This window comes from Nesoenas mayeri, assembly GCF_963082525.1.
Source record: "Nesoenas mayeri genome assembly, chromosome: 8".
NCBI classification, from domain to species: domain Eukaryota; kingdom Metazoa; phylum Chordata; class Aves; order Columbiformes; family Columbidae; genus Nesoenas; species Nesoenas mayeri.
In genome coordinates, this window is record NC_137554.1 from 29247960 (window position 1) to 29270598 (window position 22639).

Below are 22639 nucleotides of genomic sequence, written 5' to 3' on the forward strand. Positions count from 1 at the left end.
ATATGTCCACATGCTTCAGATAACTCCAGCACAATACCCATGTGTTTGGAGACACTCCCCGAGATCAGGAAGTCGAATTCAATACTTGGCCACTCGCAAGGTCACAGGAGAGAGCTTGGACTGTAACGCAGTGAACTTTGTGCTCAGCACTGCCTTGCTGAGCTGGACCACAACGTCTGCAGCATCATCTGCAACACGATGAGAGCCCCACCAGTGCTGCAGCATCACGCTTCCCCGCGCAAGTGTTCATTCTGTAGGCACCACACCCTGCTTCATTTTCCAGCTGCCAATTAACAGAACACCCTATTACTTGGTCAACGATTCTACAAGTCTAACCAGTTTCGTTATTAGTATTTTTTTTTTTAAATCAGAAACTTAGTGTAACTTATTTAGATGCAAGTTCTACTCAGCTGCAAGTAAACACTGGCTTTTTTGAGCATACTGCATTAGCCTTTCACTGAGATTCCGGTCTTTTCTTGCAAAGCTCTGCCCAAACCTTCATTGTTTGAGTCCCGGGTTTGCAAAGCCCTTCCCTGCCTGCCTGCTCTGCCTACAGATCCCAGCTTGTCTAACAGACACCTCGCACGGTGCAGCCAAACAGCCTCCTGAATTTTGCAGCAGGCTACCGAATTTCCTGACTCTACTGTAACTGTGTTCTCGGCTATTAACATTTCAGATTATTTTGTTTTGCTGGACCAGGGATGCATAACCAATTCAGTTTCATTTCACCGCTAAGTGATTTATAGGCAAACATTGTGTGGAGGAGCCTGGGGTTTGCAGAAAAGCATCAGCCATGAAGAAGTTTGTTTCTATAAAGAGCTTGCAGGTGGGACAGAGCAGCCCAGCACCAAGGTGAGGGCTTGTGACAACAGGCTTAACACTGAGATCTTGCTCAGTTTTCACTGAAAAACAAACAACTGCACGATAATTGAAAATCCTGGCTGAAAGAAATACGTTCACGAAACCAGGAGCGAGCTGTCTCTCTGGAAACAAACCACTCCTCTCCTTTCCCCATGCTCCAGTACGCAGATAGAAACAGATACGCTGAATGAATATGAGCTCTGAGTGAGTCAAGCCTTAATAACGCATTGTGTAACACAGATTTTTATCCTTACATCTAAATCGGGATAAAAGTCACCCACCTTTTTTTGAAAAGCAGCATCAAATTAGAATGAACAAATACAAAAAACACAGCAAGATTCGCTTCTATTATTTATATGATCTGTGCTATTTTCATGCCTCAAAGAATGGGAGGAGCAACAACTTACCGAAAGTAGAAAAAGCTGTCGTTTGAGCAGCGATACCGTTTCACCATGAACCCCAGCGCCATGGCTACTCGCTTCCCTGCAACCTGCTGGAGCCCATCCTGAGCAACCACACGACGGATCCCGCGCTCGTCTACGACTATCTGATAATGCCATAAAATGACTTTTAGTACAGCAGGAGGATTCCCACGTGGCAGTAAATCCCAACAGGGCAAAACCCTCCCAGCTGTCCGCAGAGCTTTATTGCAGTCGCTGAGACCATATGCAGCCAGTCTCAACCATCTTCACTCCCTCACCATAAACAAAACTGAGATGAGAACAGTTGGTCCACTTGGAAATAATCTCAAATTCCTGGCCGCAAACTGAAAATATTAATTTGGTCTTTCTTTTCGAACATAATTTTCCTTAAGTCTTTTCTCATGCTTTTTTGCATGTTTTATGTATTACTGACACTGCGAAAATATTAGAGACAAATGTGTGGGTTGAAGAGCTCAAAGAATGCAGTGGGAAACAGGCTAGGAAAGCTGTGAAAAATGATACGGTAATGTGGTGCCAGAGAGCCTCATGGCAAGAGCTGTTGAAAACTCGGTGAGATGCCGCACTGGCTGCACATCTGAAGAGCTGCATTCACATCTGGCATGGGCCACAACGGAGCAGAGTCTAATTCTTCTCACGTTAGTGCCTTGTGAAGACAAAACATGAGTTTTCAAGTACAACGGACCACCCAGTAAACAACCTGAACCTGAAGTAATAAAAGCGATGTGAATTACAGACTGAGAGGTTGTGAATTTCTACAGGACACCTGGATGCTGACCCATGGTGGGCTCGTTTCTGGAGTGGTACGACAACTTTCCCCTTTCCCCATGCACTAACCCAGTCACACTGAAAAACAAAGTGAAAAGCCACAAAAAGTAGGCTGGCAAATTGTTCTCCGCTGAAACAAAAAAATCTGCTTACGAAAAAATCTGCAACTTATCTCCATCACTCCTTCCTACAGCATTCCTGAATCCATTCTATTTTAAATCAACCCTCAACAGCCAGCATCCATCCTCTGTCACCATCCAGCACGGCACGCAGTGTTACAGTATCCCAAATCTTGATGTGCACCGGCTTAACTCATCTTCCTTACTCCACAATTTTATAGGCATTTATCTATAAACATCTCCTGTTTCTTAACAAGACCCTAACACCTCAAAAGCAACATGATAGCAGCCTCTATTTCTTTCTAATCCTTGAAGTGTTTTAATTTATAAAGCTATATAATACTTTCTTTGAAGGCAGGGCTCTTGTATTTGTCAGAGCAAGAATTGGTAGATGCTATCAGTCAGCCTGGCCCTGAAAACCTGTAGAGCACCATGACATCACCCAGCAGCACCTGCTTAAAATGGGAAAGGGCTGACTCACCGGGGTAGGACGGCGACGTTTTAACTGCAACAGATCGAGATTCATACAGAAGGCAGGGAAAGCAGAAGGTGAGAGAATGGCAATTCTCACGAATTCTCACAAATTCAGAGTCAGCTGCTATGTGTTATATTCTCTCAGACAGAAACAGTTGTCGCTGATTTGTCCCATTCGAAAAAATTCCGAACAGCATAATTCTAAACACAAATCAATCTTTTTAGCCTCTACTTTCCTCCAGCCCATCTCCTCCCAGTATACTAATCTGTTCCTCATCTCCAGTGCATCATTCCCACATGGTTTCCTAGTTGTTTTTCCTGCTGTTGTACCCACCATTTGCATTTTTCAGGCACCCTTAAATACAGACTGAAACATATGGGAGGGAATGGAGAAATTATTGGCATTTTTCACTTTACAGTGGAACTCAATTTCCTTTATGGTTTTATTTATAAAATACCATCAGGAAAGTAATAGTTCTAACCATAAACTTCCAAAGTTGGTATATTCAATTGCTGCAGTCTGATCAGACCACAAATAAAACAAAAGGTGACTACAAGGTTGAGTAGCACTGTTACGCTTTCTTTCCAAAAAGAACTTATCAGCAATTTGTGACTCCCACCTGCAGCACAAGGTTTGAAACAGACCCTGAGGTAGGGCTTATGCTTTTGTATGGCAATATTCATTTATGCAAAGATTTATCTCCAAATAAACTTAGTCTCAGCTTGATTTCCACATAGCTTGGCTACTCTCAGATGACCTCCCTTGCCTCCAGATGTGCCCTCTGTTCACTTCAGCACGTGTACCTCCAAAAGGAGGAGGATCACATGGAGTGGTACCAAAAATGCTTCGTCCTCTTTGTAGCAAATACTCACATCGAGTCACAAAAGCCCCAAAACACTGTCTCAACTCCTGCCCTACAGATGCAGGATGAGTTTCTAGAAGGTAGATGTAGATGGCCAAAGGAGGAGGGTGAGTGGCTGGAAAGTAAAGAGCAACCACCGGCTCATCCCTGTCTAACACCCTGCATATCACTGGCTTTCCAGGGCTCTGTCCCCTAAACCTCTGTGTGGACTTTGCCAATGGAACTTCTCAGTTCATTTCCTCCTGGATCCTCCTTTTTAAATCCATGTGAAGGAGACGTAAGAGGACCGACAAAGCAAACCAACTATGCCTAATTCCACCACCGCATGCAATGGATCCATGTTTCATTTGGGTCTAGTTGATGGTTCATGCCCACCCTGGCAAGGAGTAGATAGGGATCCAGTTTCTAAAGAGAAGAGAGTTTTGCTGTGCATAATATCATGTCTTAAATCAAAGCCGTAGGGATTAATTACAGCTATTTTGGTTGGCTTTCCCAGAATAAGCATTTCCTTTGCACTGCAAAAGGAAGCATCATTGGTCCACATTCAGCAAGAGTACCAAGTCAGGGAAAGGCAAATACATTATTTACAGCACAGAGACTTTGGCATGACAGAACCTCAAGCAAAGCTGGTTACAGTGAACGGTAAAAATAACAGGTACTTTATCTCATGGTGGCATTATTTAACATGCATATGCTCACTGAGTTGCTTTTTATAGCCACATTGCAACTCCCTGAGAATAGGGATTTATAACAGAACTTGACTCAAATCAGACTGGGCGAACATTACTGTGACTATAGGAAGAACATCACCCACATCATTAGTCACATTTGGGAAGCAGCACCCTTTTCTGTAACCCGTGAAGTTAACGAAACCTCTAACATCCGAAGCCTCGCTATCTCCATGATTTTATGGTGCTGCCTTTCAGATGGAGAAGATAGCGCCATTGATTGAAGCAGCACAGCATGACAGATACAACTAATGAATTTAACTCAGCTAAAGGAGAAGAGAAAATGCACTGAACAATGTAAAATCACAGAAGCCTGCCGTGGCCTTAAGTACAGGACAACCTATTTTTCACTCAATCTAGTTGTCCTGCTGGGCTATTGTGGAAAGTAACAGAGAGTAATGTTTAATAAAAACGATCAAGAGACTTTACAAATACGAAAAACTGTGCGTGAGAGCTTTTGCTTGCCTCATATACAATCCATTCCCAGTCTGAATTGCCAGCCAAAAATTAAACAAGCAAGAACATACCAAATGGAGCACTAAGGTGGCCAGAATTTACCGAGATTTCCAGTTTTCTGAAAAGCAGACAGTCTGTTCGTTGTAGTAACACTACTGTAACAATACAACTGACATTAGTAAGGATTCTCAGTGTACCCAAAGTACAACTGCACATCTCTGTGCTTTGCCAGAGCCAGCTGATCCGCTCGCACCAACGCAATTCCTCATCATCGGCCACCGCACCAATCCGTGCGTAAGTATCAAACGCAGCAAGGCAAGTTTCTCTAAAGTTGATCAACCCGATGGTTTTGTGTCATGAAATTTAAAGTCTGCAGCTTATTTAAAGCAGATGCAGAAAAAAAGTATTTGAGTCCATATGCTTAACCTGAACTTTTCATCAGCTGTTAAGAGCAGTAAAAGTTTTCAGTCCTGTGTCAGCAGCAGATTGCACACCAAATAACTTCTAATATACCAGGCTCAGCCCAAAAAACCACCCAGTCTGTCAGCTTAACAATAAATCTCCTTCTTTGCTCTCATTCTGTGAGTGCGTATGCATGCTGCATGTAGATTTTGCAAAGTGCCTCTGGATGAGGAGAGACTGTTTTGAGAGATGCGTTGAACCTTACCTGTCATCGGCATTGCGGAGAGATGGGAGACGGAAACTTGTGTTCCTGTCCAGCTTCGACTGACTCTTTGTCCTCTTGATGGACCCTTTCAGACGTTTACTGAAGAAGCCCTGAAATGAGAAGTTGCAGAAGTGAAACAGGGAGACTGATGCCAGTAATAAATCAATCAATGCACTGTCACCGAGTCCAAACTCAGCAGTGATTCCTGCTGACAACGATTACGGAACGTGCTGTTATGGGGCCTCCTCTGAGCAGGAAGAAAGGCAGGGCTACCTCATCAATGACAGTTCCAGTATGTGATAGCTGCAAATTGCAATAATTAGCACAACTCACATTAGTGGTGCACTTCAAAGAATTCCAACTATTATACAAGAGGTCCCGAACTCCACAATTATCATTTAATAAGGAGTAGTCTTAGATATCAGTATTTGTTCCTACCTCTCCTTTACACACCATGTTTTTAATTCCTGGTCGGTTTAAGAGTACAAGATGTCTTTTATTATGAGTTTCTATTGCACTCGCAGTTGCACTCAGGTTTTCCTTTTAAAATTGAGATATAGCAGGTAAGTGTTAGGATAATCTGTAATTTCAATAGGCTCACGAGCCAGAATTGAAAATTTCAAAAGATTTCTCATACTAGTGACTTCAGGTACCAGTTCTGGTATTGCTTTGAAGCAAAGCCCAACTCAAAGATCTCCTTATGATCTAGAAATACTAAATCTTCAAGTAACCTGTTTTCTGAATTATAATTGTTCACTAAACAATCGCAGCCCAAAGCCATGTTAGTTGGAGGGAGCCTCTGGGGATCAGTTCTCCTATAGACCTTTAAATTACTTTGAACATAATATGCATTTTAAATAAATCATATTGTGTCATTTCCAGGGCTTATAGACATACAAGCACATACATTCTTTGGTACGATCAAAGCAAATATAGAGGTTTTTACTCCAATAGGATTAAGCAGCATTTTACTGGCTGAATCTGTTCTGCTCCTGCACAGAGCCCCTGTACCCTGTTGGGAGATTTACCCAATACATGAAAATGAAAGCACATTTATTAAGAATATTATAGACTGGTTATAGGTTGGCAGAATTTGCTCATTGTGAATTTTCCTTTGGTGTGGATTGAACCAGCAGATTTACAGCCTTATGTTAGTAAAGGTCTAGTGACAGTGACAGTCAGCCTGCTCTCCCATCATCCTCGTTTTGCTAGAACAGAAGTCGAGTATAGCTAATTTTGAACACATTCTCAAGGCAAGACTCCACAAGCTGTGATTGGGACAGGTGACAGATGTTGCCCACAGCTGCCTCCTGTAAGCCAGGAATCAGCAAATCGAAGACAAACAAGGTCTCCTGTTCTCTCCTACAAAGAATACCGACAAAGCAAGAATGTTTTATTGGCTCCAGGTGACTCAGCCAAGCTGAAGTGTGTGACTTGTTCACCTCTCAGAGTCATAAGAACCAGGCTATCACAACAAAAATTACTTTATCTGTAACCTCTTAGTCTGAAAAATCTCACATCTTATTCACTTCTTCATGAACAAAATGAGGTTTAGCTATGACTAGACAGGGTGCTACATAATTCCATGTCGGCTCCCTTTCCCACAGAAGGTTGGACCAGGTGATCTTTTGAGGTCTCTTCCAACCTGGGCTGCACTATAGTTCCACAGTTTTCAAGGGAAAGGGCTATCATGTCTCCTGATCAGTGAATGCCAGGTTAATTGATTGAAAGGTAGTTGCTTCGAAACAGTGAAGTTTGGAAGTTTGGTCAGGTTCGGGTTCAAGACAAACACTGCAAGCATCTCTAAAACCAATTTTCCAGTTTTATATTTGCCCCTAATCTTCCCACAATTTCAGTGCTCGTTTTGAAACAAAACGTATCCTCTTCCCTTTACACGAGCACACCCTTCAAGCCTCCCTCATTCTGCTATTCGTGGTCTCTTTACAGTCAGTTTGTCTGTCTTCCACACAATTCGCTCCTTGAAAACGCACAATTCCCCCTCCATACACACTGGTAGGTGGGTTCTCTCTGTCCTCACACTTGTTCTCACTCTGCTGCTTTCAATGAATGAACCGGTGAGTCCTGCTTAGTACTCAAGCATAAAAAAATACAAAATAAAAAAGAAATCCCACTAAACCCACAGTTCTTCAGGCCCACACCCATGACACCTCCAGCAAAAACAGCAGGATGACGGCCTGTCTTCCACCGAGATGTGGATGGCGATATGTTACTGGAAGCCTATCCACACCTGGTGCTGGCTGTAGGATCTTCCCAGCACAAGCAGATTGTCTTCTCCCAAATGCTTGTGCAGGAAACAATCTGCTGGCACACACCAGAGCTGACACGTGCCCGTCCACGGGCAGCACCGAGAAACTGGGATGCCCTGTGGGATGGTGCTGCAGGGGACAAAGACACAGGGAATCTGTTTTCTGCATCTGAAAGGAATGCTGCATTTAAGGCTGCCCTTCAGTTCCTGAGGCTTGCCAGCCAGCAGGCTCCTCAGGGGTAAAAGCTGCTATATTCTCCTGAAATAGAAAACAAAGTGGAAAATAAAAGGCCTCATATCTAGATACTGGAAAAACAATAAAACAAAACAAAACCAAAACCCTCCCACAAATCTGCATAGCATGCTGAGGGAAAAGGTACTGTCTAAAGGGAAGAAGTGTTTTTAGCCGCGTGTGACACAAACTCTACCCATGTTCCTGCAATTATCTTAGTCCTGCTATTGAAAAAGTGCCTTTGAAAAACCCCTGTAATCAATAGATGCTCTTGGGCTTCTCTTGGGGCCATTGCTGGAATTCAAGCAGAGGATGTATAGCACTTCCAAAGGCACTTTCATTTATTCTGACCTCTCAGCATAAAAGGTAACAAACCCAGCTAGAGGGATTCAGAGCTGGTGGACCCTGGCTTCCTTCCAGTCCCTCTCAAGCTACTCAAATTGCAAACACGAAGTAACATGTTTTTCTCTGCTTAAGGGCAAAGAAGACAAAGCTGACCCAATTCAGCAGAGGTCCAGCAGTATTTATATTGAATCATTCCAAATCCCACTCAGATAGGGGACTGTGAATATTCATTTTTGTGTGCATGCACAATTTTTAATTGGCATTGCTTTAGTAGTAGCGAAACATGCTCATGGTTTAATTGAAGATAATCTATTCCCTAGTGAAATAAATATGCTATCTGAGGTTGAACAAGGCTATACAGGAGTTGAGTATACAAAAATAAAAATGGTAAGAACATACTTAAGGATAAAAATTACCTCTTGGTCATCCTCAAAAGATGTGAAAACATTTGCGGTATTTGCTCTCTGCACCTTGCTGGTAAGTTCACGCAGGGCCAGTGCTTACAGATGGACAACCGGGGAGCAGCATGAAAAATTCACACGTGCCAGAACTGAGCAGAGCTTTTCAACTTCCATTTGCCAAACGAAATGCTTTTAAATACTGAATGCTGATATAAAAAAAGATGCAGTGATGGAAAACAAGCTTCGATCTGTAACAATACCATCTTAACTGAAAGTGTGTTTCTTCCTTTTCCTCCTATAGAGAAAATCCTGCCAATGCTAATAACTGTAGCTTGTACCATTAAAAAGACAAAAAATCCCTTACTTTTCTTATTGTCTAGGTATTTCTCTTAAATACTTATTTCAACACAAAATACACTGCTGTTTCATTGTCATACCTAAATGTAATGAAGTGTTTGAGCTTTAAGAATCACCATGGAATTTTTTTTAAACAGTGTGAATTTACCACACAACTTAAGACAACAAGATCTACATTTATTACCCAAACTACCAGACATTATGAGACTATGTTCTTAATAAAAATAGTACAAAATATTTTGTAGGATAAATTAGCTAGGATGCAATTTTAAAATATCTGTAGCATGTAAACACAGTGTTTTAAGAGGAGCTCAGTGAGTGCATAACTATAGAAGAATTGTGCCTTACTCTCTTACGAGACAGATTTGATGGTTCACACCTAATGAGACAAAGCTCAGTCCAAATTCCCCTCAGAACCACAGGCTTAGGGGAACAGGGATGGAACAGTGAGATGGCTGCAGACAAGAGTACAAGTACACACTCAGGCATGTGAAATAGGTTCAGAGCAGGTTCATCATCTCAGCCAAAAGCATCAAACACTTGGGTAAGAAATCCCAGTGATACAACATCTAAAAATAATTCAATCCCACTGAGAATTCTATTCATCTCATTGGGAAGTTAAGCAACTCATCTCTCTCACTCTGCCAAGAAGAAATTGCCACCAGAGAAGCAATACATTCAGCAGGCTTTTGTATTACAACATCCCTCTACAGCCGCACAGGGAGGGTATAGAAACTCTGACCCCCAAGTACTTTAGACTCTGGGATGGTTGTTGTTCAGGGCAGCTTTGGCTTTAGGAGATGCTCACTCTGCGCCAAACATGCCAACTGTCTGTCCGTCCTTCCTCTCAGCAGAACAGCACATGAACTGCCCACCAAATTCAACGACAGCCCAAGTATGAACTACTCAGCTCTTTGACTGTTGCTCCCTAGAGACACAGAGATTCTTCACTTTGGAGAGAATAGCCCATGCATAATAAATAATGATTGTCTTTGTTGTTTTGAAAGTGAAAGGTTAATTCACCCATGAACTAACAAAACTAGATATAAGCTCTAACACAAATTATATGTGAAATGCAACTGTAGCAGTGGAAGTTTAAAAGCACAAAAACCAGGGTAAAATGGGCGTTGATAACAGTTCATCTTATATACAGTGCTGTGGTTTGCAGCACCATTACCCACGTCAGGTATTTCTGGGGACAAACACGTTGCCTTTTGGAGGCTTGCAATGCATCTTGGACATTTATAATTCTCAACGAGGAGCACTAATGCATTATTAATAACAGCAGGTGGGTAGCTTCATTTACAGAGCGATGAGACTTGTTCGCTTTGAGGGGAAGGACTGGATGGGTACAAAGATAACACTCAAGTGACTATGGTTGACAGCAGAGCTGCCTCCCAGCTATTGCACGTTGTTTAGTACACGAAGCATTTTATTTCTTAAAAAAGTGTTCTCCTGTGCCAATAACATTGTAAAGCTATGGGAAGCAAAGAAGCAGGAGAAGATAGCCAGGTCGAGAAATGGAACGATAAACCTGCCAGGATATTCCAGCAGTCAGGAGCAAATATGGTGATGTTTACTATCTATCCCCTGTAGAACAACAAAATGCCAATGTAACTAGCAAGGAGGTGGAGAAGTTTGCTTGTGAGCAAGCAACACTCATTATTAAAATATTAGCAATGACTACCTTTGAAAAGGTGCTCAGCCACTCCCACAGTAGAAAAGCAGATGAAAACAACTATACATACACCTCAGTGGTAATATAAAGAACAAAGACAGTGACTTACAACAGTCAAATTCCACCATCAACTCATCCAAAAAGCCTGCAACTATGTCACTGAAGAGGTGGTTTGTGCATAGGCAGAGAACAATAAAAAAACACGCTTGAATGTATAAACAAAGGATAAAGCACAATAAAAGTAAAGTGGTATTATGTAAATCTGCCTTAGCTTTCACACTAATGCACCACCCTCCTCTGATCTTCCCATCTCAGCAAGAAAACTGGAACAAAACTAAACTCCAGAAGTATAAACTGATTAAAGGCAGACAAGAAGGGGATTTACAAATGATATGTTTTAAAGACCGACTTTTTATTTTAGAAACAAAGGCAAAAAGGGATTATAGATGTATAAAACAAATAGAATGGAAGTTAACTAAGCTCCTCATGCGCCCTGTTACATAAGAAAACCAGGGGGCAATTTAACATGAGAGGCAGAACATTTAACTGATTGTCAGGAGACCTTTTCTAATGCTATCTATAAATCAGCCCGTAGAATTCTCTACCACAAGATATTATACAGAGAATTTTTTTCAGGAAGATTAAAAAAGGATTATGTGTTTATATAAGGAAGAATAACATATGTAGCTGCATTAGTCAGGTTTAAAAATAACAAGAGTGAGCAATTATCATGCTTCAGGACACAAGCTGATCAACAGCAAGGATCAGGAAGATATTTTTCCCCTGATGGGACAGGACTGCAGATTTGGCCAGATAACAATTTCAACTTTCCAATGAAAAATTGTTTACTGCCACAGGAGGGATGTAGAATAGGATGAACAAGTTGAAGAACAGTAATAAGAAAACCAAGGAAACGGAGGGGATACCCCAACAGGAATACACTGATAATACATCTATTAATAAAATGGATCATAGGATTGCATGTACTCCATGTGATGTACAGTTAAAAGTACTAAAGGAATGATATTTCCAAGCCACTGGGAATTATACTTAAAAAATCATGAAGACAAGAGGTACCAGATAACTGGGGAGAGCTACATCAGCTCTTCAGATCCCAGTTCAGCCAGGTGTTTAGCACGGACGTGACTGGGAGCAGAGCCTGGCCGCCTTCACGGGGGCTGTCGGCATCAGGCGCTGGCAGGAGACAAGAGCACCCTTAAAAGCCCGTTTCCAGGAATTAAGGACTAAAGGTCAGAAGTCTGTCTAGAGAGTAACAAAACAAGGGTGATAAACAATAAATATTATAACAAAAAGGTCACTTGAGTCTATCAGAGTGTTTAATCGAGCAACTGTTTGTCAGCAAATCGGCTGCAGCTGAAGTACATGGCCAAGTGACAGCTTTGAGCTCCCTCACCACGATTCAGGCGGCTGCATTTTTGTCTTTCTCTTAGGTCAGGAAATAACTTTCCTGACCCCGGCTCTTCAGTTGCCTGGCACACAGCCAGAAAGCAGCCCAATGCTTCAGAATACCTTTTGATAATACAACATATATACTAATTAGAAAAATTAATGGAAATGAACTTTGTCAAAGCTGGTAACACAAACCTGAGAACTGGCTGCAGGAATACCTAAAAAGAGTAATTATGACAAGTGATAAGGTATCAAGGTATAAGAACGGGTCCAATGGGATGTGGTAGGGATAGTGGCCTGACTGCCTCTGTTTAACATCTTTGTTAATGATCTGGAAGAAAAGTTAAACAGCACATTAATTACACTGAGCTATATTAAATTAGGAGGTTAAAGCGAGGGCCAGGGAGGACAGAGAAATAACACAAAGGGTTGTGAGCAATTAGAAACTGATAACACACATTCCTGTGAACTTTAGTACCAGAACTTGGAGAATCAATTGAAGGGAATTAAAAACATAGGAGCAAGGAAAGTGATAAAAGGGCCAGAAGGACTTATTTGCAGAGGATGCATTAATTAAACTCTGCATAACTTGAGTGAGCTGTGATTTGGAGGTGAAGAACAGAACGAGTTGGTACGCATTTAAATGCTATTAAACCAAGGACAGCTGGAATGTGACCAGTGTTTAAAGCTATATACATTCATAGTTACCCTACATTAGTTACAGGGGAATTAGATAAAGTCAAGTTTACACCAAACATGAGAAAACTGTTCCTGCTGTTGAGGTTCACAGACAGGTTATACCCATCTCTTATGTTAGATTTAATGAACAAATCTGCTTGGCAGAAAAATCTTGTGAAGCTTATAGAGCCTATGGACAGTATTATCCCAGAATAAAGATATGGATGAGAATTTGGTGAGCGTGCTGGACGTGGTCAATCACCCATTTATGCCTCCCAACACAAAATCTGCAGAATAGCCAGCGTACCTGAGCCATCACATCACAGACAAATGAGACTCAAACAAATGTGTTACAGTAAGAAAAGAAGGGAAAGCGGAAGGAAAAATGTTAATCTTCCAGGACAGATTTGAGCACAGCCAGTTTTTCACAAAGGATGCCACAATGCCTCATGCTACCGTAAATCAACAATTCCACCTCTGCATTAGCGCTGAGGCGGAATTAAAAATATGTACTTGTATGCCATCGGGTCACGTGGCCAGAAATACTCAGACTTGTCCTGCCCTGGCAGCATGACGGGAGCGGAGCCGCGCTCTGGAGAAGCCACAATCTTGCTGACTGCATAAAAGATGAGGCTGGGCAGCCGTGAGATCTCATCAAGCTTTGACCTTCACTTAGGCTGGCTGCATTGTCTTCTGTTCCATTTAGCAGTACTCTTGAAGAGCAAAGAGGCAGACAGTATTTCTATAGATCCACTATACTCTCAACTAGAAACAAACTGAGGCAGGCAATATATTCACACAGTGCTCCTATAAAAACAATTTTCTTTATTTCAAAGATTGTGTTCTGGCTTTCCCATCTCATTTGCACTTGTTTCTTTGCCCTTTTTTGTATGTTTTTTTTTCTAATAGCCAGCAGACATGGATGAATCAGGTATTATTTGTAATAACAACTCGCTAACAACCCTAACCCAAAGGAGCACAAATTGTAGAGCGAGCGCAACGCGAGTCTGAGGAGCGGCTTAGCAATTCCTCTCTACCCTGCCACTGCAGGTTTGAAGATCTTTATAATCTTGTATTTAGCCTGGTCCCTCAATTGCAATGACAGAGCGATGGGAGAACACGGTCCGTTGCCGCAGTGCTGCCGGGGCTCAGCGGTGGAACAGTAGGAACGGGATGCGCTGAGACTGGGACACTCTGCCAGGACATAGTGTGTGTGGGAAGGGAAAAGCTGGTTTCTCGCCCACCTCTGCGTCACCATGCCTGCTTCTAGCCAGTTCCGTCTGCCTTCCTATTTGCTCAGTCAAATAATACTCATTATTAAAAATACGACTTTTCCTATATATGCGTATCTAAAAACAGCACACATCTGTCTGTATGTGAGAAGACACACACACTTCCTCAACTAAATTTTCCTGCCTTTCATGCCCTTCTGCTCCCTTTCAATATTCATCTCAGATAGGCTTGGAAATTGTCAAATGGCAATTAACACAACTGAACCTGGATGGAGACTAATATTTTAAGTTCAGACAGCAATATTTGGGGAAACAGGGAAGAAAGGACAAGCACCAAGAGCTCTTATCTCTGTGTGTATGACTTGTGCTGGGCAATGTCAGTGTGAGCAGAATCCACTTTATTCCCCTCGGTGGGTGAGAACAATAACAAACACAATGCACATGCTGGTCCACATAGTGCTTAGTCCTAGAGTATGTTTGTAACTACTGAAATTCTACTTTTCACACAACAGTAAATTTAAACATACATCTTTTCCTCCAGTGTGCATGTGGGAGGCAAGAAGGCAAATTTCCTGAACTTTACACATCAGCTCCTTAAAATGAATCCTTCATTGACCACTGCCACTGAGACTACTTGAAAAATGTCTCGTCAAGGAAATGTTCACTTAAAGGCCATTATGCTGCTATGAATCAAAATTCCAGATGCTAAACAAATGCCAATTAGCAGTATTAAAAAACAGATGCCTTGTTCTGAGTGAGTATCACTGCCTGGTGTTTCAAAGGAAAAAAAAAACCCACACAGAACATGCTGGAAGCCACTGTCCTATTGAGAAGACAGCTTTTAAATAGCTTTTCTGAGAGGCAAACTTAAAAAGCTGTAAAAGCAACTTATTATGAAAGTCTCAGCATAATTTTCCATCAGCATGGAAGAAGGTTAAGCTGTCCCCTGCCTTAAGCTGCTTTCTGTTAGAAATCCATGCAGCCAGTAGAAGAGGGATGGCACAGAGTCAGGTTCACGCAAAGAATAACTGAGACAGCACCACACTGCAGCTGCCCATAGAGCTCCGACCTGCACTGTGGGTGTCAATGTCTGGAAAAACAATAAATGCAAGTTCTGTTATTATTCATTTCCTTTATATGTACAATAGATCCCTGTCAAATAAAGATGACCTCTCACACACACAAATTTAAAGCCCCCCTTACATCCTTCACTTGAAGCTCTTCTCGGATCGCTGATCTGAGACCTTCACAAGGCGCCCGAACCATCTCACCTGAGAAATTCTTAATATAAATCAAAGGAAGAAACACGATTCCTCCCCATCTTATCATCCACCTATTAGATGTGTGCCAATCCACAAAGTTAGCGGGGTATTTTATTTCAGTAGTTTTGGCTGAGTGCATCTGTATTCTTAAGCAATCTGTATTCTTAAGCAATCTGAATTCTGACTGCAGTTTGATCTTTTAAACAGATCAGAAGCTGGCATGTTTTAAACCAGGGTGATCTCAGCCCCCACCTGCACCACAACCTGCTAAGGAATAACAGCATCTAAATGGGCTATTCAGAGCCAAACCTGCCAAGCCAGAAGCCTTGTCGCTATGAGAAAGACAGGAGGGTGCATTATGCTCCTGGGTATACAGGTGGCCAGGCAGAAAAAGCAGCTACACACCGCACAAATACATTCGCATTTTTTTTCCCCGGTTTATGCCCAAGAAATGCAGCCATGCACTGTTTCTTGAGCTTTTTGCCGGAGTCCTGAAAGCCCAATACACTGCTGGGAAAACAAGAAACATTCAGCGAGGTTCTTGTTTTGAAAGGCCACAGAAGCTAAGAGGTATCAGAGAACTATTAGAGAAGAATTAGAGAAACATTAAACCATTACTTAAAAGACAGGTTCAATATTATAAAAATGTACGAAAATTAGGAACAAAGGAAAACGGAGACATATAAAAAAATACAGATAGTAATCAAACACTTCTGATATGTAGCTTGCAGTTGTTAGACAAAGACTATGGCATTGCAAGTACACATCTAGAGGCTAGAGCAATTACTTATAGATGAAGACAAAGAATACAGAGAATTTCTCATAACTGAAGATGAGAATAGGTAGGACTTTTGAAGGCTCTCAGAGTTCAGAAGTCCTCCTGGAACTGTGTGGACCATGTGCTCAGCATAAAAATCTCAGAACTTGATGTAATAGAATATTCTTGTGAAAACTTTACATGCAACTAGAGCAAGACCCCTTTTCTCCCCTAAATACCACCCACAAAACAGATCATTGAAGTGACTGAGTTAATAGAATCAGCAAAGGCACCTCTGGAGAGGGTCTAGTCCACCCCCTGGCTCAGAACAGGGTAGACTAGAGCAAGACCATGTGTCCAGGCTGGTTTGGAATATATCTCCAAGGATGGAGACTCCGCAACCTCTCCAGGCAACCTGTTCCAGTGCTTGATCACCCTTCACAGTTAAAAAAAGGGGTTTCTTATGTTGAAACGGAATTTCTTGTATTTCAATATGTGCTCACTGCCTCTTATCCAAAGAGCCTGGCTCTCTTGTCTTTATTCCCTTCTATCAGGTATTTACACACATTGCTAAGATATTCCTCTGAGCTCTTGCTTCTCAAGACTAAGCAATATATTCTGCTTTAACTGCTACTTCTGATGTATTTTGAACTAGATGAAAATGTGATTCATGGTCTTTCAATCAATATTAGAAGTTCAAATTTTGTTCTGACAAGAAAGCCTCTACAAAAGAAATATTCTTCACAACAAGGATAGTCGAACATCAGAACAGGTTGTCCAGCAAAGCTGTGCAATCTGCATCCTTGGAGGTTTTCATCACCTGCCTGGAGAACGCCCTGAGCAACCTGGTATAAGCTGGTCCAGGTTTGATGAGGGGGACAGATCAGAGACTTCTGGAGGTCCCTTCCAATCTATATTATTCTATGATTCCGAAAAGGGACCAAGTATGGATAGCCAGTATATTCCCTGCTTCCTTCAGCTGTTTCTCAATTGCAATAAATCATGAGTTTGCTTTAAATACCATATATTCTACACACTCTGACCTGCCTTAATCCTTTTATAATTTAAGTAGCTCTCATTAAATCCTTGGCTATTTTTTCACTTTTAAAATGACACAATGTAGGTTTTAATCAAAACCCAAGTTTCACACACACAGGGATTTAAAGTGAGCTAGAAAGTGTGCTTAAAAGGGATGAGTACTATCTAAAGCAAAGCAAGAACATATACACTAAGGTACAGAAACAGTACTCGAGTCCATAGAGAATACACAAAACCCCAGTGTTCACCAGATAATTCTCCTGTTTTCCTCAGGTTTTAAAGTAGGCAGATTACTTGCCAAAAATAAAGAGGGGTATGAAAATATTTGCACTATTCAAGTTAGATATTTAAACCATGAACAAATATTGTTCAAAAATTACTGAGCACCTCATTTTCACTTGAAGCACTTGCCCTCACTCTAATAATAGAAAGGCCTTTGTGCTCTTGAATACACTGACCAAGGACTGACATTGGCAAGAAAATCCGGACTCTAGCTGAAAGAGTCTCATGCAGACTCACAGCAAACCGAACTAATGACAAAAACTGAAGAGCTAAAGAGCAATTAACACACCTGCGGAAATTTCATCAGCTTCCAAGTAAACTGTAAAGCCATTTCAATTTTTCATGCACTTCATGGGTATGAGGGGAAAATAACACGCTATCACCAACCTAAAATCACTTTTTTCCTAGTCAACATTGAATATGCAATGCAATCCCTGGCAGCGACCTCATAAGTATTTATATAGGCTGCTGCCCACATTAACACTGATGTTTCACTATTTGCAACTTTAGGTTACAGATCTACCAGAAATCTCACTGATCATACATGGCAGTTGATAGCAATACCTCTTGGTCAACTGGAAATATTAAGTAAATAGTAGTTTGGTTTTTTTTTTTTTCCAGAGCTTAGTTCTACACTGGGATATTTTAATCTCCTCCTCCTATTCAATGAGAAACATTCCTCCTTTGCAGGAAAGGCACACTTACTGGCACTTTGAAAGGAGAAGTATTCGAAGCATCCATGGAGTTGGTTTTCTCAGAGGTGCTGGTCCCGGAGATGCTCCGTCTGCGAGGAGATCTCTCTGCTGGGACCTCTAAGGAAGAGAAGAAAAAGAAGGTGAATGGGCGCCGGGGGGTGGAGAATAGTCAGGTTATATGCTCTATAGGACAGACGCCTCAGCAAAGTTTCATTTGCATTATTAAACTGCTGAATTACACTCACCTTTTTTTCTGTATCTTATTTAATTACTAAATTACAACAGCATTTCCACTGACATAGATTCAAGGTTGTGAATCTGACCTGATTGTAGGAAATAGGCAATTAAAAAACACTGGTAAGGATCAAAACCCAAACATATTTAGTATTCTGTTTGTGAAATAGCATCCAGATTATTTTTTTTCATAAGCAATGCAGTAACTAACTGATAACTAAAATGAAGACACACGGAAGCTCAATTTTAGTCACAGCTGAACACAATTTGACAAAGGTCAAAGTTCGGTCTTATACGATCACATTACTTGCTCAAACCATGCAACCAGCAGAAAACTCGTAACAGCCCGGGTAATACGACATTTATATCTCTGCAGATAAAAAAATAGGTCAACTTCTCCTCATTCTGGCAATATGACCTTACTAAGATATGACTTTGGCATCTTAAATCCACGCAGGCTGATCTGATAAGCACAAATATTCATAAAAGATGCACTTGTATCTTTTTCTAGTATAAACACTAGATAAAGTATACACGCTATTCAAAATATCTATACAAACACACATATACCATACATACATGAATTTTTATACATAGCTAGATACAGATACATAAACACACAGATACCTTTATCACAACTGCTGCCCATCTCCAGCTCAATTGCCAGACTTAAAGGAATCCAGCTTCACAAAACATCCCCCAACACGGGGAAGGAAGAAAAAAAGAAGGAAAAAAAAATCACTTCCTAGCAGAAAGTCCATTGTTATCTTCTGAACCTTAAAGAAAAGGAGTAAGCCGTGACTCCAGACAGTGACATTTTGACTCCTGCCGTTTTCCTTTCAAGAGACAGATGAAGCTTTAAGTTCCATTTCTGGCCGGCTGGCCCTGGGGATCCGTGCTACTTCACCGGAGAGAACGCCGGGTCTCTGCGATCCCCCTCCCTTCCCACCGCTTGCAGGGAGCGAGCGAGCTAGTGAAAAAGAAGCACAGAGGACTGCAGCTATTCAATCAATCGCTCCGACTGCACATCCTCATTAGTTACTTTCAGGCTATTAACAGACGCCCAACTGCCGGCTTCCCTCCGCTACAGAAAATTTCACTGTATATCCTGATTCACGGCAGCAAAAAAAGGTTTAGAGAGACAGCCAGCCAGCTGGTGCCATGAGAGCCGTATTTTCCTCAAAATAACCGAAGAAAAAAAAATGAGAAAAGCCTTCTTCAGGGATAACATTACTTGTGATGTCTTTGCATACCGGGTTTTGATTACACCAGAGTTACCATGCATACCTCCCATGGATGCTTGAAGAACGACAAAATGGAGCAACCTGAACGAGAGGCTAAGAAATCTGGACCCTGCAGTGTTAGTGTCTCTCACTGTAGATATTTATCTTTTAAAAAAACAGAACGGTAATGCTCAGCCTCTCAATCTGCTCATAACCATCGATGGGGAAAGAATTGCTACGAGGGAGAACAGCCTCCTAAACCGGGCAAACAAAGTCTAACACACAGTGTAGGTACCACTGGAAAATGGGGAGGGCAGAGCCGTTTGCTGAGACCGTGAGGACGATGCACAAGCCCTGACCAGGTAAATCACAGTCTGTCAAAGCCGGTAATAACTGCGATCGAGCAATACCGCTTTCGGGGACATTTCTCCTTTGGGTGATGAGCGGCATCGGGCACTTTCTCTTACAGCTGAGGAGGCATCGCCTGTTCCAGCGCTGGAGGGTAAGTCGCTGTCAGGGCACCTTTAGAGAACAAAGCGTTTGGAGCAGGGCCAGCGCTAGACCAAGGGTTTTGAAGAACGGTCAGTCGCACCGTCTCGGGAGCCTTTGCAGAGGTTGCTAGTTTTATCGGAAGGTTTATACTGCCAGCCTCCTCCACTTGCCTCTATGAAGGGAAACTTTTTGGCAGCACCCGTAAGTACTGCTTTCCCAAAGAGAGCTGTGTTACGTAGGGTTTAAATGATTGCTTCTGCTGTTCTCACTGTAAACGTAATGAAAGCAAAGGGGAGCGATATATGCACTCGGAATTGGGGACTAAAGCGAGCACCTTTTATTTTACATCAAATAGTAATGTGTAATGTAATAGGTTTGGCTTTCTTCACTTCTCACACATGGGAAATCACATCAAAGCTGCTTCGGTAATTTAACACACTCTGTTAACTTTGCTGAGTCATAAATGAAAACAGGAGCCTGAACTCCCCACTATTTTCAACAATAGGTTCTGCAGGAGGGTCAGTTTAGGAAAAAGTTTAACTTCAAGCCAAATGGAGTTGAAGAGCTACGACAAGGACCGTGCCTGGTTCTCCTTGCCTTCCCTCTCCCCCCCACATCCACCCCGCAGAAATTCAAGTTCTCTCCAAATAAAACACTTGAGATTCCATCGGTAAAACAAGTTTCTTCTGTTCTCAGACCATCACAGAACTGGGAAGGGAAAATGAAATATTCACAAGGTGCCTGCAACGAGTTAAAAATAAAACCACCTTTCCCTCTCTTCTCCTTCCAAAAAACAAGAGCAAAAAACCAGCGTAGTCCTCAGAAAAAATAAGACCTAGATACAGCAAAATTGTCGAGATGTGTTAACTGGAAATCATATGTAAAGCAACCTGCCACAATGCCCGTAGAACAGTATTTTTGCTGAGTTATGTAAAAAGAAAAACAAAAACCAACAAAAACCTATCCTGTCACCACCAGGCAAAAAAATTAGATAGTTCCTTCCCCTGTTCCACCAGTAATGCCAGAGGCTACTCTTGCATAATCTTCACCTGCTGTAAAAATCAATGCACCTCTCGTCAGCTTAGTATTAAATTACAACTGCTTTCTGCACTGCTCACTCTCAGGGACCAAGACTACAGATAAATCACCTTGTTTCTATGGATAAACAATCTGAAACCCTTTTCATGCACTAGCAATTTCTGGGAAGAAAAAAGATAGACAAACCTTCCCCTTTTCAACCTTAAAATATCTATCAGACAAATGAGTTGTAAACGTCCTTATGGGATACTTTTCATTTCTCACCTCATATATTAGTGATATGCAGTAATACTTACGTTAATAAATATTTATGCAAATAAATGTTTACACACTACATAGAAACAGTGGCAAAGCAGCTGAGCCAATTACGCAGCAATGGTGGATGCCTCTGAAGCAGCAATGGTGGATGCCTGCCCAAGGATACAATGAGGGTTGGCCTCTTCTCATATCTTCACATTGCACCACTCTCTACCCTCTGCAACACCACAGCTTGTTCTGTTGGCCAGAAGGCAGGTTTGTGTAACACAGGAGACACTTACTACTCCTTTAAAGGCAACCGTTGTAGCCTCAATGACCTCCGGTCAGGATGTGGCTCTTGGACTCAGTCTTAATTTCCTAATGCTGGGTGCTCTTGCCACTTGAAATTGAAACCTTGCTGTTGTGGGAATTTGTATTGGACTGTGAAGAGCTGTGGGTTTTTTTCAGGTCGGGAGAAGTAGAGATTGAACAAACCTTCCAGCTTTGTAGGACAGGGCTTGCTACTCTATCTCCATTTTTGTGAATTAGAAAAGGATTGGAGAAGGGCAGGAAGAACACTCAGGAACAAAGAAGCCTCCTCAGGGATTAGAGTGAAAGGAATTAGGTTACTGAAATTGCAAATAAGGTCACAGAAACAAAGATTACAGGGATGTCTGTGATTTTTTGCAAAGGAAATGCAGCGGAACTCCTGCACGGTCTCAGTGGGACTCATGTCAAGACTGCGGCACCTTCTACCCAGGGCTTGTGTCCTCCTGGGACTGGCAGGAACATCTCCAGATAGGAATTCCTGCTCATGGAGTCCAGTAGGTGACTCTAAGGTGGTCCCAAAGACCCACCTGGAGTTGCAAAAAGGAGGTAAGAGCACCCTGGCAAGCACAGCTCTGCTCTGTTGTTACTCATAACGGTTGGCACTGGTGTCTGTCACAGCAAACAACAGATCAGATCACCTGCTCTGGGCTGGCAGGTCCTATATTTCTGCGATACAGTTCTCAGCGTGGTCACGTTCTGCACAGCAGGCTTTTATCCATTGTGACATTTAACAGTTCGCAAAAATAAATCAATCAAAAGTCACAATAATCAAAATCACGGTTTTATGAGTTGCGACTTTCAGCAGTTCATAATAACAGGTGGCTTAGCGCTGACCTGTTATCTGCTACAACACCCTTCGCTCTGATGTGCAAGAAAGATTTGGATTTGTGAAAGGCTACATTTACCATCCACTGGAAAACACTGTGCTACTGAAAAAAATAATTAATGTTTCTTTTCCAAGACATAGAGTGTGTTCAACAACAACACCACCACCCACCAACCAACCACAACAAAAAATCCATCCTCAAATTCATTCTCCAAACATATTTGGTATCTTTGTGTTGCCTTTCCTAGGA

General features: G+C 41.9%; 1 protein-coding gene across 1 annotated transcript in view; it reads right to left on the bottom strand.

Annotated features, from left to right (window-relative positions):
• RASAL2 (RAS protein activator like 2) overlaps positions 1-22639 on the bottom strand; it is a gene marked incomplete at its 5' end in the record, with an annotated part of 174163 nt that overhangs the window by 29660 nt on the left and 121864 nt on the right. The window contains 2 exons of the mRNA XM_080349135.1: positions 5377-5486; positions 18020-18126. Of these exons, the coding sequence (XP_080205261.1) occupies positions 5377-5486; positions 18020-18126 (217 nt within the window). The remainder of the gene's footprint in view (positions 1-5376; positions 5487-18019; positions 18127-22639) is intronic.